Raw genomic sequence first — 16,092 nt, forward strand, 5'->3', positions numbered from 1 at the left:
TCGTATTTGTAAATTTGGTAAATACTCCCCGTTCTTAAGGGGAAACAATGGCTCAGTGGTGAAGTGCAGACCTCTGGTGGGAGAAGTCCTTGGTTTGATGGCAGACCATGCTATTGTATAATGAACAGCATTGTGTGTCTGTCTTTTTTACATTCTCGTTCTGTCATTGTTCGTAATCGTGTACTTTAGTAATTTGTATCCTGTAGCCTACCATCTCATCTTTATAACGTGCGTGGAATACTGTTCCTCAATGTTTTCAATACATTTACCTGACTTTTTCTTTTGAGCTTGGTAGTTTAGGTATTATTAAAATAACATACTATGGAAACAGCGAATCTACTATGTCACGTAAAAAGATCGCCTTGTGATATGTCAAATAGAAATATGTAAGTAAGTGTTGGAGAATAACGCGTGATATGTACGAACTCTAGAAGCCCAGAATTAAGAACTAAGGATAAGGATTTGGGTTTTTGTATTGTACGTTCTTATTCAACACGAGGTTAAAAAAGACAGAATCTACTATTAACGTGGGCTCCAAAAAACGACTGAGACTTGAGTTTGCTGCAATTTGGTGGATACGCATGCAAGATAAACCTACACAGTACAAGCCGTTTTCCACCACATTATTTGGCCTCCAAGAGAGCTGGGTTGTAGGACTACGCCATCGTTTCCGGCAAGAATATGTTAGGAAATATCATCCGTGTTGTAAATGCTACGTTAGGTAAATTATGAAGATAAAGGATTATTTCTTGTAGATTTATGGGGGAAATACCTCTTAAGTACAGTCCTCAACACAATGATACTTACCACACATTTCCACATTATTTATACTATTTCAGACGTGAATACTTCAGAAGGGGCCTGAACTTGTTTCGTTACATTAAAACAATATTGTTCGAACAACCCTAGGAAGCAATGTTAAACTTCATATACCACAGTTGTAGCACTTCCTAAACCGATATGGAAAAGGAATTACGTATCAGAAAATAGAGCAGAGATGATTACAGGCATCACTGTACATACTTTCTCCAGATGCTTCATCAGATAGGAGAGCGGTAAAGTCAAGGATGTTATAAATAGAGGATCTGCCCATATTTATCTTCATAGTATTAAACTGAAGCCAAAAAACAACAGAGCATCGGCACGTCTGATTGGCTACTCTCGTTTCTGCCATTATTTGATTGGATACTTTCGTTTCCGCCATGATTGTTGGCTCAAAACATTGCGAATCTATTGGGCGGAGTGGGCAGAGTAGGGGTGGCGAAACTGTAACGTATGGCTTCAAGATTTTGTTGTAAGGGCAGATCCTCTATTTTATAAGATCCTTGGGTAAAGTAACTGAAACTGTCAGATCAAGATGGTGGTCACAAAAGTAGCCGTGGAAAATGGATGTTTTTTATTTTATTTTATTTATTTATTTATTTATTATTATTATTATTATTATTTTTTTCGTGTGTCCCTTTGGTGAAGCGTTTATCAAGAGTGCTTACAGTATACAGTGTTCAGATCTCTGTGACAGTATATTCATTGTTTCGTGCCAATTCGTTATGTTTATATAGATGAAGAGATTTTCTTAGCTAATTTTGAGGCGCTAAATTCAAGTGGTAAAAATCTTCACCACGTACTTTTTGTGTATATACGAGTGATGTGCCGTAAACTATAATTTTACTTCGACGCGAATTTATACTGGAATCTATACGTAGACGCCATACGTTTTCCTGTATAGACTATGTAGACAACGTAAACTATAATTATTTTTTTTTCGCAGAAAATAAATAAATAAAAATGAAAGTGTAAATTGAGAATGGGCATGCATAACTTCGAAACTGTAGGGTGAAATTAGTATTTCACAAAAGAAAAGAAATATAAAAGCAATTTCTTCCTTCGTGTTACATGGATTTAAAAACCCTCCCTGCTGGTCTAATGACTAGCGCGTGTGCGTTTAGTACACGTGTGTTCGACTCCTGGTGGCAAAACACAAAAAAATTAATTTGACAATCATTCACTTTCTCTAATCATTCGTCTACTTTTGCCGAAAGAATCGTGGATCAAACTTTTTTTTTGGTAAAGGTAATAAAAGGGTGCAGATTTCTTGTACGGATCCACATGTTTGTAAAAGCAAAAGAACACATTTCTAATAATATTTTAACAGACCAGTGTGTAAATAACCAAAATATGTTGCGTTCTTACCTGTGATATTCATATCTACATAGAAGTATGTAAATGAAAGTCTACCCTGTTAAGCACGGATTCGCTCATAAGGTTGCCATTAGCCACAGTATATAAAGTGAAGTGAAATACCTGAAGTCAGTGTGCTTACTCATGATGCGCAACCATGGAAGTGTCCGAGAGTTAAGGAATCCACATATTTGTGAAATGTACGTAAGTAATATGTTAACGTTATTTTGTAACACAAATGTGCAAGCAATAAAAACATTACGATATCCTGTAATGTCCTTAGTAACGTACAGATATATAATACATCACTTAAGGTAAGGGTTTGTGTGCTATATACAGTGTTTTGCGCTATCTCATGTATATATCCACCGTCTCTGACGTGCCTCCTCCCTGCGGACATCACCATGCGGGCCCCTGTGCTGAATTGGTTAGATAGCATCGTACTTTTTAGTGGCCACCTAGATCAAGTTGATTACTGTTTTGCACATTGTTCTTACGTACGCACACTGAAGCCGTCGTAAAGTGAATCTGCACAGAGGAATGCAAGTCCACAGCCCGAAGATTAAAAAATCTATTTAAAGAAAAAGAAGTATGTATATTCAATGAATGGATCCATATAAAAAATCTGCACCAATAATTTTCTTTTTCTTTGTAAAACTATATTCTTGAGTTAAATGGAAATAATGATTATCCACGTGCTTAGTTGGCTTATGCTAAATAACAGGATTGCAAAAGACGTAATCAAATAGACCTCGTGATTTATTTTGATCAAATTTTTTTTTCGTATCCGAAAACAAAGAACGTCAGTGAATGACGTTTTTAAATGACTTCTTGCGTGTAGTAAAAACTTAATGTGGAACATCAGTACACTGGTAGCCCTACCATTATTCCGTTTATTAACTAAGTTTTATGTACCAGCTTCAAACACCTGTTTTCTACTTAAGTGAAAACAGTAATTGTACTCTGCTGTAGTTACATATTTTTTGTAGATGGACAGGTCCGTATTGCCATCCATAAAATATAAATATGTGACTGGGACCGTGGTCTGCACCCGAGGATATAAAACGTCTAATGAGATTAAGAAAGAAGATACCCAGCTGCGATGGTCGAGTAATCTGAGGCCAGGGGACTGTCTTGTCTTCTTCCCCATTAATGGTGTTTAAGTATTTGATACACAACAGCTAAGATCATGTGTGCTAAAAATGCAGTATTGAATTATTTTTGTAGAAAATGAATTATTTATATAAATTTGTATTTAAAAAATTACGCCGCCATTTGCAATTATTGGCCGACTTGAGAGTCGAAGTGCCTGAATTAGATTAAGAAATTGATAAAAGTTAAAAATAGAATTCAATATGGTTATGAAAGAAGTAAATAAAATGTCAAAATCGGGAAGGAGGTCCAGCGGGACGAAGACTTTCTTTTATTACTCTAAAGGACGGTGGTGTGATATTGTTTTAAATGCACATTCCCCAATTGAAGATAAGGATGACGATATAGAAGACAGTTTTTACGAAGAAGTGGAACGGATATTTGACCAACTCCCGCGATACCATATGAAAATTCTATTAGGGGATTTCAATGCGAAGGTAGGACGAGAGGATATTTTCAAACCGATTATAGGGAAGAGTACAAAATTCCCACATCGCGATGTTCATAAATACACTTGGACATCACCAGACGGAAAAACACATAATCAAATTGATCACGTTTTAGTAGATAGAAGAAAATCTAGCATAATTGATGTCCGGTCGTTTAGAGGGCCTGATTGTGACACTGATCACTATCTGGTAGCAGCGATAATATGAGAGAGATTATCGTTGAATAAAGGTAATATTCAATGTCCGAAAATGGAGAGATTTAATTTAAAGATATTAGAAGAGAGCCAGGTAATAGAGGAATTCCAGATTGAAGTTTCGAATAGATTCTCGGTTTTAGAAGATTCGGAGTGCACTAGTGTTGAGGATACTTGGATTGAAATTAGAGATGGCATTAAAAGTTCAGCAAAAGAAAAATTGGGATACGTGGAAATATGTAGGAACAAACTACTTCCTATGACCAGGAATGCATTAAACTAGTAGAGAAGAGAAAACTGGCAAAATTACGCTGGGTATAAAATCCGAATGAAATAACTACACAAAATTTCGCAAATATCAGGCGGGAAACTTCCAAAACTTTTAGAACAAAGAAACACGATTTTTTGCAAGCTAAAATTAAAGAACTTGAAGATAATAGTAAAAATAAAAATATTTGGGACATGTATAAGGGAATCAACGAATTTAAGAAAGGCTATCAACTTCGTGCTTATATATTAAAAGAAATCTGACGGTACACTTCTCACTGATACGAATAGCATCTTAAATAGGTGGAAAGATTTCTTTGACGATTTGCTGAACACGCAGCCAAAACTAATGTGCGTGGAGAAAAGGAGATACATACAGCAGAACCGTATATTCCAGAACCCAACCGAATAGAAGTAGAAACCGCTATAAAGAAATTAAAGATACACCAATCTCCGGATGTAGACGAAATTCCGGCTGAGTTAATTTTAGCTGGAGGCGAAAAGGTGTGGAACAAAATACACAAACTCATTCTCATTATCTGGCACAAGGAAGAATTGCCTATAAACTCCATTCAAATATTATATTAGCAAGATTAACCCCATACGCAGATGAAATTATTGGAGATTATCAGTGCGGATTTAGACGAACTCGATCAACTATCGACCAAATATTTACCGTTCGCCAAATACTCGAAAAATACAAGTACATCAACTATTTATTGATTTTAGAAAGCATACGACTCGGTTAGGAGAGAGACATTATACAACGTTCTTTCAAAACTTGGAGTACCGAGAAAGCTAATTAGATTAAGGTATGTTTAAGTGAATCCCAAAGTAAAGTCCGGGTACGAAAATTTTTGTCCACGAGCTTTCACGTCGAAAATGGCCTGAAATAAGGAGATGCGTTGTCGCGATTATTATTTAACTTTGTGCTGGAATACGCTTTAAGGAAAATCAAAAGTAGCAATCAGGGCCTAGAGTTGAACAGTATTCACCACGTTATGGCATATGCTGATGACGTAAATTTAATAGGGGATGATAGGAGAACAATAGAAAGAAATGCAGAGATCTTATTAAAAGCTTGCTGGGACATGGGTTTAGAAGTAAATGCAGAGAAAACTAAATACATGGGAAGTGCGTCGGGACCGTAATACAGGAAATTATGGATGCATTAAAATATTAAATAATACTTTTGATAAAGTGGATACTTTCAAATATTTAACATCAATATTAACAGAGGAAAATCATATTCACGGAGAAATTAAATGTCGACTAAAAACAGGGAATTTGTGTTACTATTCGGTTCAAAATCTCTTGTTATTGCGAATTCTGTCGAAGAATTTGAAGCTTAAAATATATAAAACGATAATCATGCCTGTTGTTCTGTATGGTTGCGAAACATGGTCGCTTACTCTGAGGGAAAGTATTTGAGTACAGACTGAAAGTATTTGAGAACAAGATCCTGAGAAGAATATTCGGACCCATGGGGAATGGCGGAAACTTCATAATAACATATATAAAAAAATTATATATATAATTGATTTTGATTTATAACGGTGTAATGGGTAAAGTTTACCACAATAATGGAACGGGTAGCATAGTGGGATTAGAGTTATAGTGTATTGCCTGTCACATGGAGACCATTACCCAAATGATTCATGACATTTCATTCAGATGTGACAGATAGTAAAATAAGAGAGATTGAATAAAAATAATAAGAATGCACAATGTAATTAATTAATATTTAGAATAAAAGAAACAATTACACATAAGTCCAATGCACAAATATATTACGGTACTAAAAAAAAGAACCATACAATAACTATAAAAACATGTAAATTGCTAATAAATAATTTTGACTTGTCATACTATACCATACTTTAGTTTTTTTTTTAAGTTAATGTTTTGACGACAGCTACTCAGAGACTTCATGTTGAAGCTCTGAACGGAACGAAGTGAATCCGAAATGGTGGATTCTGAATGAATGATTCCAAAAGAAAATGTATGCTTGGTTTATAAAATTTGTTTTTTTCACGTTCCACACTCCATGCTTTTTTTATTTATTTATTTATTTATTGATGCGGACATTTTCAGTAGCCGCTTAATAATTCCCAGAGGGGGATTGTCATATAATAAATCTGCACATAATAATGCATAAGGTTTTTTTTATATATAAAAACTGAAAGTATTGGAAACGTATTTTAGTGTATATTTTCGTACACGGAAGGTGAGAATAGTAATAGAAAGTGACAACATATGCTCAAGATTAGTTATGTGAATAGGAAAACAAACTTTCCCATCAAGAGCAACAACAGCCAGTTGACCTCTTTGTAAGCTTCTCGGCCCGTTGCTTTTTTCTAAACATAAACACATCTGATAACGAACGTATGGACTTCCCAGAAAATAAAATAGCAGCACACTTAATGAGAATTTTTTTTTTTTTGATTTTTCTGCGTGATACGTCACGAAATTAAAGAATATAAAAAGCACGGGCAAGAGACATGGAGCATGACAATTCACATCATCGAATCATACGCTCTGGATCGAATCACCAGTAACCGCAATGGAGTTTGGAACGCTTGCCGTGTAAGTACCCCGTCTTTTCCTATAGTACACCTTCTCCAACTTTGGGGAGGAGCTTCAGCAAAACTCTGCCATCTGGCATGCCTGAAAAAAAAGCCATTCATCATTGTGCGTATAAGTCTCCTGTGACAAGCGACTTACTGTACTTTTCAGTTTTAAAGATTTATTGTCATAATTCAGTTATAATAAATTATAATGTAAATGGAACTTCATATTTTCATTTCAAGCCCTGATGCTTAATCTAAGTTGCAGTGCACAGCCTAACTTTTAAGGAATACAGTTACTTATTTACAATGTCATGCAGTCGCATTTTTTAAAAATATTTTAACGAGGAACTACATAATTTATACGGTTTACCCAACATTGTTAGGGTCGTCAAGTCTAGGAGGCTTAGGTGGGCGGGTCATGTAGCTAGAATGGAAGAAAGTAAAAACGCTTTCAAAGTCTTCAGTGGAAGACCAATCGGAAAACGACCATTAGGAAGACCTCGGCTCAGATGGAAGGACAATATTAAGATGGGTCTTGCAGAGATAGGAATACAAAGTAGAAACTGGATCCAATTGGCTGAGGATAGAAGTCAGTGGAGAGCTTTTGTGAACGCGGCATTGAACCTCCGGATTCCATAGGCCATAGAGTTAATTAATTAGTTATACAGTTGAAACAAATTAATTCAACAATGCACACTTTAAATTGCTCGCATGCGTCGCGTTGTCCGGCTTGGTGGTGAAACAGAGGGAGAAGAGAGCGGGGTTGTTTACATCTACAGTATAATGCTGCGGTAGCGTCTTCTGTTCAGATCTGTCTGTCAACAGCGCGTTGAAGTACTGGACGGCGGAACCTCAAAACCGTCGAAGTCCATAGTAATCTGCTGACCATTTTGCCAAATGTTGAAGTATTGAACATGATGGTTTCAAAACTGTTGAACTGTGGAGCGGGCCCAGCACGCCAAGAAAATACTTAAAAATATTGAACTACTGTGCTTGTTGAAGTATCGAATGTTGAACTACCAAATGTGCTCTGTACCTTAATCTGAGGCGTTGATGGAATATCACTAAACCTTAATGCGTTTTGATTCTGGATTAAGGACATGCTTGTGGGCAAGTTAAGTTAAAGACTCGAGAAATTTTGACTGTAGTGTTGGATAATTATTTAATGCAAAAGAAATTGTTTCACTTCAATGTATTGTTTGTTTAAATATTTCTGAAAATAGTGTCAACATATAATTAAAACATTTGTGTGGTTAGTGGAGACAGAGCCCCTTTAATGGGTTACTGAAAATAAATTATGAAATCTCATCTGCCGAAGGTATGTATTATAATGACGGATAACACAGGAATAAATTCACAATTAAAACCATTGAATATGCTGTCTTAAATAACAATGCGTCTAGAAGATAATGAAACGAACCATAATGAGGATTGAAACTACTGTGGACAAGGTATCAATTTACGATCTACTATACCTAATCAACAGTTTAATTGTACGGCTTCACATGTAGAGAAAAATTATATACGTAAACACCTGGCATATTGTGTAGTTCTTCTGCAGTACAATACAATACAATAAATGGACACAAAATCTCAGTAAAATCAATTTACAGAAAACTATTTTTTTAGCAAGAATCCTGGGAATAAATAAAATAATAAAAATTGTTAAAACATAATTAAATTTCAGTTTAAAATACAGGCTTTAATGCAGAACAACAAGACCACCTTACTGACTGTGTAAAAGGAACCAGGCAGAAACAATAATACATCAAATGATTTTTTTTTTCCTGCATATTTTGTTTAACGAAACAACGAAGTTGATTGGTAAGATGCACCAACAATCCATTAAGTTAAATTCCTTTGCATCAACAATCAATCGTAGAACTAGTGCAAAGAAAATGAATTCATCAAATCGGAACTTTGATCGTTCTTAAGGATTACTTTTGAACAACAAAATAGTCAAAGTAATGCAAATGCTACTACAGAAGGAAAACGTAAAAGACTTGAAACTAATATGTGTACTTAATATACCACAAAAGTTAAGTGTAGAAAAAAGTTATCGGATTATACAAATCATGCATCATTTAGGTCAAAACAAGTTCATAACTAAATGTCTTTTGGAGATAATAGTTAGCATTTGCAATCAGCAGCAAAAAATCAACCACAATTTAAAAGGACAGAAATAGTGACATCAATTCAAGATAAAAACATTTCATGAAGCAGTGGTGCAATTCCTAAAAGCGTATAATGAGGACCATAAATCATTCTCTGAATTACAATTCAACTTTCAAGAAAGCAAATTGTCTAATGTTGTTTTTATTTTATTTTCCTGACGAGGAAGAAGGAACAAAACTTTATCTAGTGCACAAAACTCATTGTCTCAGGAAACGATAGTAAGTGGTACAGAAGACAAGGATTCAGACAGCAACATTCAGAAGAAATTTTGAAGGCTATTTAAGATATAGTGTTAAAGTATTACACAGAACACAATATTAGGAGCGCTATATTTGAAAAAGCAATGAAAATACTTAACATAATCTTCGAATCATTGAACAGCTAATCATGTAAGAACATTATAATAAAAAACTACATATAATTTTAATATCTTACATAATTGGGTGGACAAACTCTTTCAAGAGAACAGTTTTCTCATTTACCATACGTTACATTGATTACTAGTGAAAGGCAATTTTCAGATTTGTACACGTGCCAGTTTTATTTAATACAGTTTAATTTCAAGTCAAACAGTGATATGGCTACTGAGTTGCGACTTTTAAATATTGTATACCTTAATTGAGGTTTGAGAAGAAAGAAGACAGTATAATTAATCGATAGCGTCAATACACAATAGTTTGAGTGAGAGTAAATTGAAGAAGGCACAGAAGATGGCAACTGTTTTTAACAATTTTTGTATTGCTGTGAACTTGATCTCTTGACAACTTAAGTGTTCTATATCAGACGCAAGAGCTTCTCCACAGTTTTATCAGTTTCCTTCGTACACATGCCATTACTGTTTAGTACAGTTTCTTTTTTTTTTAATTAATTTTATTACGAAATAATGATATAGTCGATGTAGCTGCGAGTTGCGACTTGTAACCATACATTCCTCAAATGCTGGTATTAACGAACGAGAGTGAAATGAAGATCTGATAAATATCAGAGTTATGAACTCTATTTTATTTTATTGTTCAGCCTCATTTTTCTACAGTAATAGGGAGAAGGTTATTTGAACTTATGTTTGAGCCAATGAACACGACATTCACGGATGCCGAAATGGATATAGAAATGAAACTAATCTTTATTGAAATATGGGCAGTTTATAATATTAAGTGACATTTTATAATATGTACATCATACGGAACATATCAATCGCCAAAGTAATAAGTAATTTGATACAATTTGGACTTCAATACAGGCTGCTTGGAACTATATCTGGAATTTTATGGTTGCACCGGACTTCACAAAGAAAGGAATAAAAAAAAGTAGTGTAGTTTAAGTGTAGGTACACCGCTCGAAAGAATTGGACAATTATAATTCTTCACTAATTTTCTCATTATTGTCCCCCAAAAGATTTGCGTTGGGTGACATAACAGTATCTTACTTAGGATAGATAAAACTCAAGGGGCCACCAGAAGTAATTGCTGAAAATTGCATATATGTACAGTGTGTGAACATACGTCACAAAAGCTACAGTGCTAAAAACACAAACCAACCTGTTCTAGGTGGCCACTAAAAAGCACGAATGCTATCTAATGGAGCCAGGGCAGGCCGAAGCTGGTGGCCTACGCCATTGTGCGGGGTGTCAGTTGGGAGCAGGTGTTTTAATGATTGTGCGTATGCGCGAGAGCGAGGGAGTTGAAAACACATTGGTGTACACAGTGATACGAGCTCCCATACTACTTGTAATGGTTTGACACTTGCAACTCTCAGTTGTAAAATAAAAATACAGCTTTTATTTTATAGTAGAACAGGGTGAGGTAGGACAACTAACAAGAACAAGAAAAGAGGTAAACCAGTAGAATAGCAATAGAAATAGGACCACTGAACCAGTTTAAGGGGATGGAATGATCATGAGTCTACAAATGCAAATATAGATACCAATATAAATACAAGTCCTGGCACAAAGGCCTAAGGTGCTTGAGGAATGTAATCTGGACTAACGCTACCTCCGGTTATAATTTTATGCATGTCAGAAAACAATAAAGATTAATTCCAACTTACATGTTTAGTCTCCAATAGTACATCCAACAATAGAGTAACAAGACGTACAAAGTTACTCGCGACTAACGATTTCGGAGAACGCGACTCGTACAGTCTCGTCGTTTAAGTGCAACTCCCCTCTGGTAGATTTTACCAGAGTTTTTATACACGATTTGTTTTTCACTTTTCATCTTTCTGTTCTCTATTTCTGGACTATCTTAACCACAAAAGGGTTGTTTTCTGTGACGTCAGTACGGAAGTCCTTGTCTACCTTCACAAATATTTTGTCACAGGTATACGTTTCTATTTTACAAATAGTTCCTGTTTTTCCTTTCACTTCACCTTGTTTGTTTCTAAAAGAGGATTGTTTCCGTGAATTCGCTTTCTAGACACCTTTTGAAATTAATCGTTTAATACAACACTAAAAATTTTCGATCTAGTCTCTACATTCACGTAACACTCCTCCACTTAAAAACATACTACTGAGTGATCCTGAAATGGACACCAATAATTGATTTCGATCTAGTCTCTATATTCACGTAACAAGAGTGTAAGTAAAACCACTGAGCCAGTAAAATACGGATACGGTAGGGGCAGTGAGCCAGTAAAACGGAGATCGGTACAAGTAGGACCACTTGAGCCGATAGAGCAAGGATATAGGGGAGGCTACTACGCCGGTAGAACAGTGGTTCAGTTAGAACCACTAAACCAGTAGAACGAGGGTACAAATAGGACCACTGAGCCAGTAGAACATTTTTTTTTCTTTCTTTTTCTAGGTTATCTTCCGACGGTTATACACTTTAGGCTAAAGGAGACGGTTGATTAATGGAAATTAATGATAGTGAAATTAAATTTTTCTGTCCTACCGGCTTCAAACCCTGGACCACATGTACCAAAGTCAAGCGCATTAGCCACTAGACTAGCGGGGAGGGCTACAGTAGAATATGAGTAGCAATAGGGCAACTGAACAGTACAGTGATAGAAGTAGGACCCTGAGCTAGTAGAACAGGGGTTTGGCAAGACCAATGAGCCAGTAAAACAGGAATGCAGATAGGAGTACTGGGCCAGTAAAATAGGGTTATAGGTAGGACCATTGAACCAGTAAAAGAAAAGAGTACGGGTAGGATCACTAAGCCAATGGAACAAGGGCACAGGGAAGGCTGCTAAGACAGTAGGATAGTGGTACAATTAGGACCATTGAACTAGTAGAGGCTATATAGTTGCTCAGTGGTAGAACGTTCACCTCGAGTGTGGAATCCTTTGGTTCGATCCCAGCTCACACAATGTGAGTAGGATTTCTCGGGGTTCTTCCACTTCTTTTACTTCATCATTTCATTCATTGTCATTATCACAGTCATATTTAGTTTACACGGAATATTCGTGTGACGTAAAACTGAAAATTTTCATTTTGTAAATCCAAAATTGTCACGTAAGGCTTAATATACTTTTCTTCGTCTCTTTCGATAATTTTAAAGAAATGGCAATTACTGGTAAATATAATAAAATGATCAATACAAGCTTCAGTTAGTCATTTTTAGTACGATGTATCTATTAAGCTTATTAGTGAATGTACTAAGGATATGCAGAATACAGGTGCTAATGCCACGGTAATACATTTCTTTTCCATGGATAAGTCCAAACAGAGATACTTCACATTTAGGCCCATAGGGCATTTTGAAGGTGTGCCGGTAATTTTATTTTCCAGAGTTGGCAACACTACTCAGGCACTGGTCTATGAGTAGACAGAACAGAAGCATATTGCCCATGGTAACTAGGCTAGTACATCGAAAAAAAAAAAAAAAAAAAAGTTAATTACACCAGGTCTGGAGGAAATTGTGCGGTATCACCTCGACAACTGGAACTTAGAAAAAAACAGGTAAAATGATAAATTTAGGGAGCTTTGACTGTTTACACTGTGATAGATCTATGGCAGAATATATATAAATACTTCCCTTTCTTTTGTATTTCAACGACTTATATATGTTTTTCATTTTTTTTTTTTCTAGGTGGACGTTAGCCGTGATTCATGATACTTGAGCGCTGAATCTACACTTTGCAATCGCACATAATCCTTAACGTGTGCTAGGAAGCTGTTTCACTGTTGCTTGGTATTCCAATTGATGTTTGGGAGTATGGTCTCGAGAATTAATGAATTTAAAAAGAAAATAAATTAGGGTTCTCTATTTTTAGGAGAACACCTTTGGCTTTGGTCTACGCGCCATGTATTTTAGGGAATCAGGAAGCAAAAAGTTAATCTGGATAGGACTAATGAAGAAAAATATATACGAGGATTTTTTTTGTAAGCTAAGGAAAAAATGTATATATATTTTTGCTTGGTGGTGATTCAGGTCCTGAGAACCTGATGGCGCAATTTTGCGTCAGAGAATGTAGAAAATAGAAAAAAATATGTGATTTCGCTTGCGCTCTGCGTCATCAGAGCTTTGTTGAAGACAAATTTGAAATAATAATATTTAAAAAAAAAAAAAAAGTAAATATATATAAGCAATTAGTCATGGTTGAAATGGAGGAATGAAGAGCATAATACATAACCTACTTTTGTGAACGTCTTGAAGTAAACATTCTATATATCTATATATATATATAATTAATTATATATGGTATATAATTGACTGCAGAATGTCACTGATTGATTTAGTTGTGACATTACTCGATAGTCACTTCTTAAGTTATAGATTTAAAAGCAAGTTTTTTTTGTGATATTTTTTTTGTTTGTTTTTATAAATATACATCAGCTCGTAAGGGAAAAAAAATTTCATGTTTTTTGAATGTGTACTAGTAATTTTTTTTAATAGTTATATTATAAACAAACGCACTTAGTCTTTTACATGAAGGAAGAAAAGTATTTAAAAAAAAAAGTTACCCTCCGTTGTAAAAGTCACATATTTGTTCCTTTGACACAAAATCTCCTTGTCGAAATATATATGTATGTGTGTGCTTTTTTGAAAAGAATCGGAAGAGATGTAAATTTTTATCTTTATGGAATTTTTTTTTTTTTTTGAATGAACAGTGCCCCAATAGCGGCTTTAGAAGTCCACATTATGATTAAGAATGTGTTCAGTCTAGCCCCAGTTCAACCCCACACCCCACCCCACCCTCCACCTTGTTCAATATTGAACCATATACATATACAATATACTGGTATAGACTTTACTATACTACTAGAATCCGTGGAAGATGCTGGTGAAAAATACTTTTTTTTTCTTTTGGAAAAGTAATTAATAACAAAATGTTTATATAAAATATACGAACTTACATCTACCTACATATAAAAGATATATATGTGTGTTGTACATATATATATATATATAATTTTTTTGTTCAGTGTATGCAAAATGGAAAGGTATAGTGTATAAATGAAGCAACTTGAGGACTTTTTTAAAAAAAAAGAAAATAAATATACAGTTCTGTTGTTGCTAGTGCTGGAATATAATTAATATATATAGAAAGACTGGTTGTGTCTGATTTTTGCGGTTTCCAGAGGTCCGCGCCCTCCCCTTTTATCTCATGTATATTGTTAGTAACAAGGCAATGATGAAAGCTGCCAAGTAAATAAAACACAATGAACTTTTTGAGATAATTTTTGTTTGTTTGTTTTTTTGTTAAAAAACAAAAAAAAAAAAAGGAAATCAACTTTACATGTTTCAACAAAACAAGTGTGAATATATCTTATTACGTGTGACTAAGATGTTCTTGTATTAAAAAGAAAAAAAAAAACAGTGGTGATTGTTTCTAGAGTGAATCTGTTTCATGTGAAAGCACAGACTCTATACATATAATTTTCAAGTTGTACAGCTTCGTGTATTTAGCGAGAGTGATTGGTGAAAAAATAATATATATATATATTACATCAAATCTTTTTGTTCAGTCTTCACTGTTTAGAAAAATAATTACTTGACCTATAAAAATACGGTATACGCTATATATGACACGACTTACTGTGTAGTCAAATTCAGAAAGAAAAAAAAAATGGAGTATATCCCATGTTCTGTTATAAGATTATTTTTTATTGTCCTCCCCCCCTATTGTTTACCCGGTTAATCTGTGCGTATGTCTGGTAGTTTTGAGTTTTTTTGATCTTGTGGCATTTTACTGTAATTATTTTTTCAGGCATACTCTTGTATTGAAAGTAGACATGTAGAATGAAGAGAGATTGACAATAAACTGCCATAAAAATGTTAAAAAAAAAAAAATAGGAGTGAGTGATTCCATTAATGTGTTAACCGGTTATAAAAATGTAACGTGTTTGATCAGTTCTGTTTGTATAAAAAGAAAACAAGTGTGCAGTGGAGTGATAAAGTGGAAATTTTCGTTGTTAATCGTGTTTATTTGGGTTTCAAAAAAAAAAAAAAATGTAACCTTTCTTTGAATATTTGGTTCCAGCCAATTAGACACTGATACAAAATTAAAGTTCATTCCATAATACCACAATTCAAAAGGGCTATGGCTTACCAAGTGGATAATTAACTAAGTGATTGTGATCAACGCGTTGGCTGTCAACACTTGCGTCTGGCTTTCGCATCAAAGAATTTGCAAAGACCTTACAAGATGGGAGGTCAGGGATACGAAATATTCTCAGAAGGGGACAGGAAAACAGAGGCCTCATTCCTGTTTGACAAAGTACAATGTCCGGCAGAAAAACCTAACTGTTTTGAAAATTCATATTGTGACCAAACTGATTGTTTCACGTATGATCTTTTATTTTCCATTTGAACTGTAATACAAAATTGTTTTGCTTACAATAATCACGAAACATATCGCACCTCCCTTTTTTTTTAAATTACATTTTTACCTGGTTTTCTCTGTTTGTAAGCCGTACTAGTGGATCTAAAAGTAGTTATATATAAATGAAAGTGATTATGTTTGTCACAATAACTCGAACCGATCTCGATCAAATTTTCAACATAGATGAGGTTCGGGCATGGATGTCTTACTTTGACAGTGCAACTTAGGGGAGGAGGAAGGGAAATAAGAATGATCGAAAATGACCGATATTAATGTCGAATCCGTAGTTTCCGGAGTCGCTGAGATGAACAGTGATATTTTAGATGCCGTTTAAATTCA

At 34.8% G+C, this 16,092-nt stretch overlaps 1 protein-coding gene across 1 annotated transcript in view; it reads left to right on the forward strand.

Annotated features, from left to right (window-relative positions):
• The window catches only part of CkIalpha (Casein kinase Ialpha), an 87,197-nt gene extending 71,850 nt beyond the window's left edge, over positions 1–15,347 (forward strand). The window contains exon 8 of the mRNA XM_081734853.1: positions 13,017–15,347. Coding sequence (XP_081590979.1) covers positions 13,017–13,027 — 11 coding nt within the window. The 3' untranslated portion in view covers positions 13,028–15,347. The remainder of the gene's footprint in view (positions 1–13,016) is intronic.
• Positions 15,348–16,092: the final 745 nt, after the last annotated feature.

The sequence above is a fragment of the Thermobia domestica genome, chromosome 12 (assembly GCF_964235325.1).
Source record: "Thermobia domestica chromosome 12, izTheDome1.hap1.1, whole genome shotgun sequence".
NCBI lineage: Eukaryota > Metazoa > Arthropoda > Insecta > Zygentoma > Lepismatidae > Thermobia > Thermobia domestica.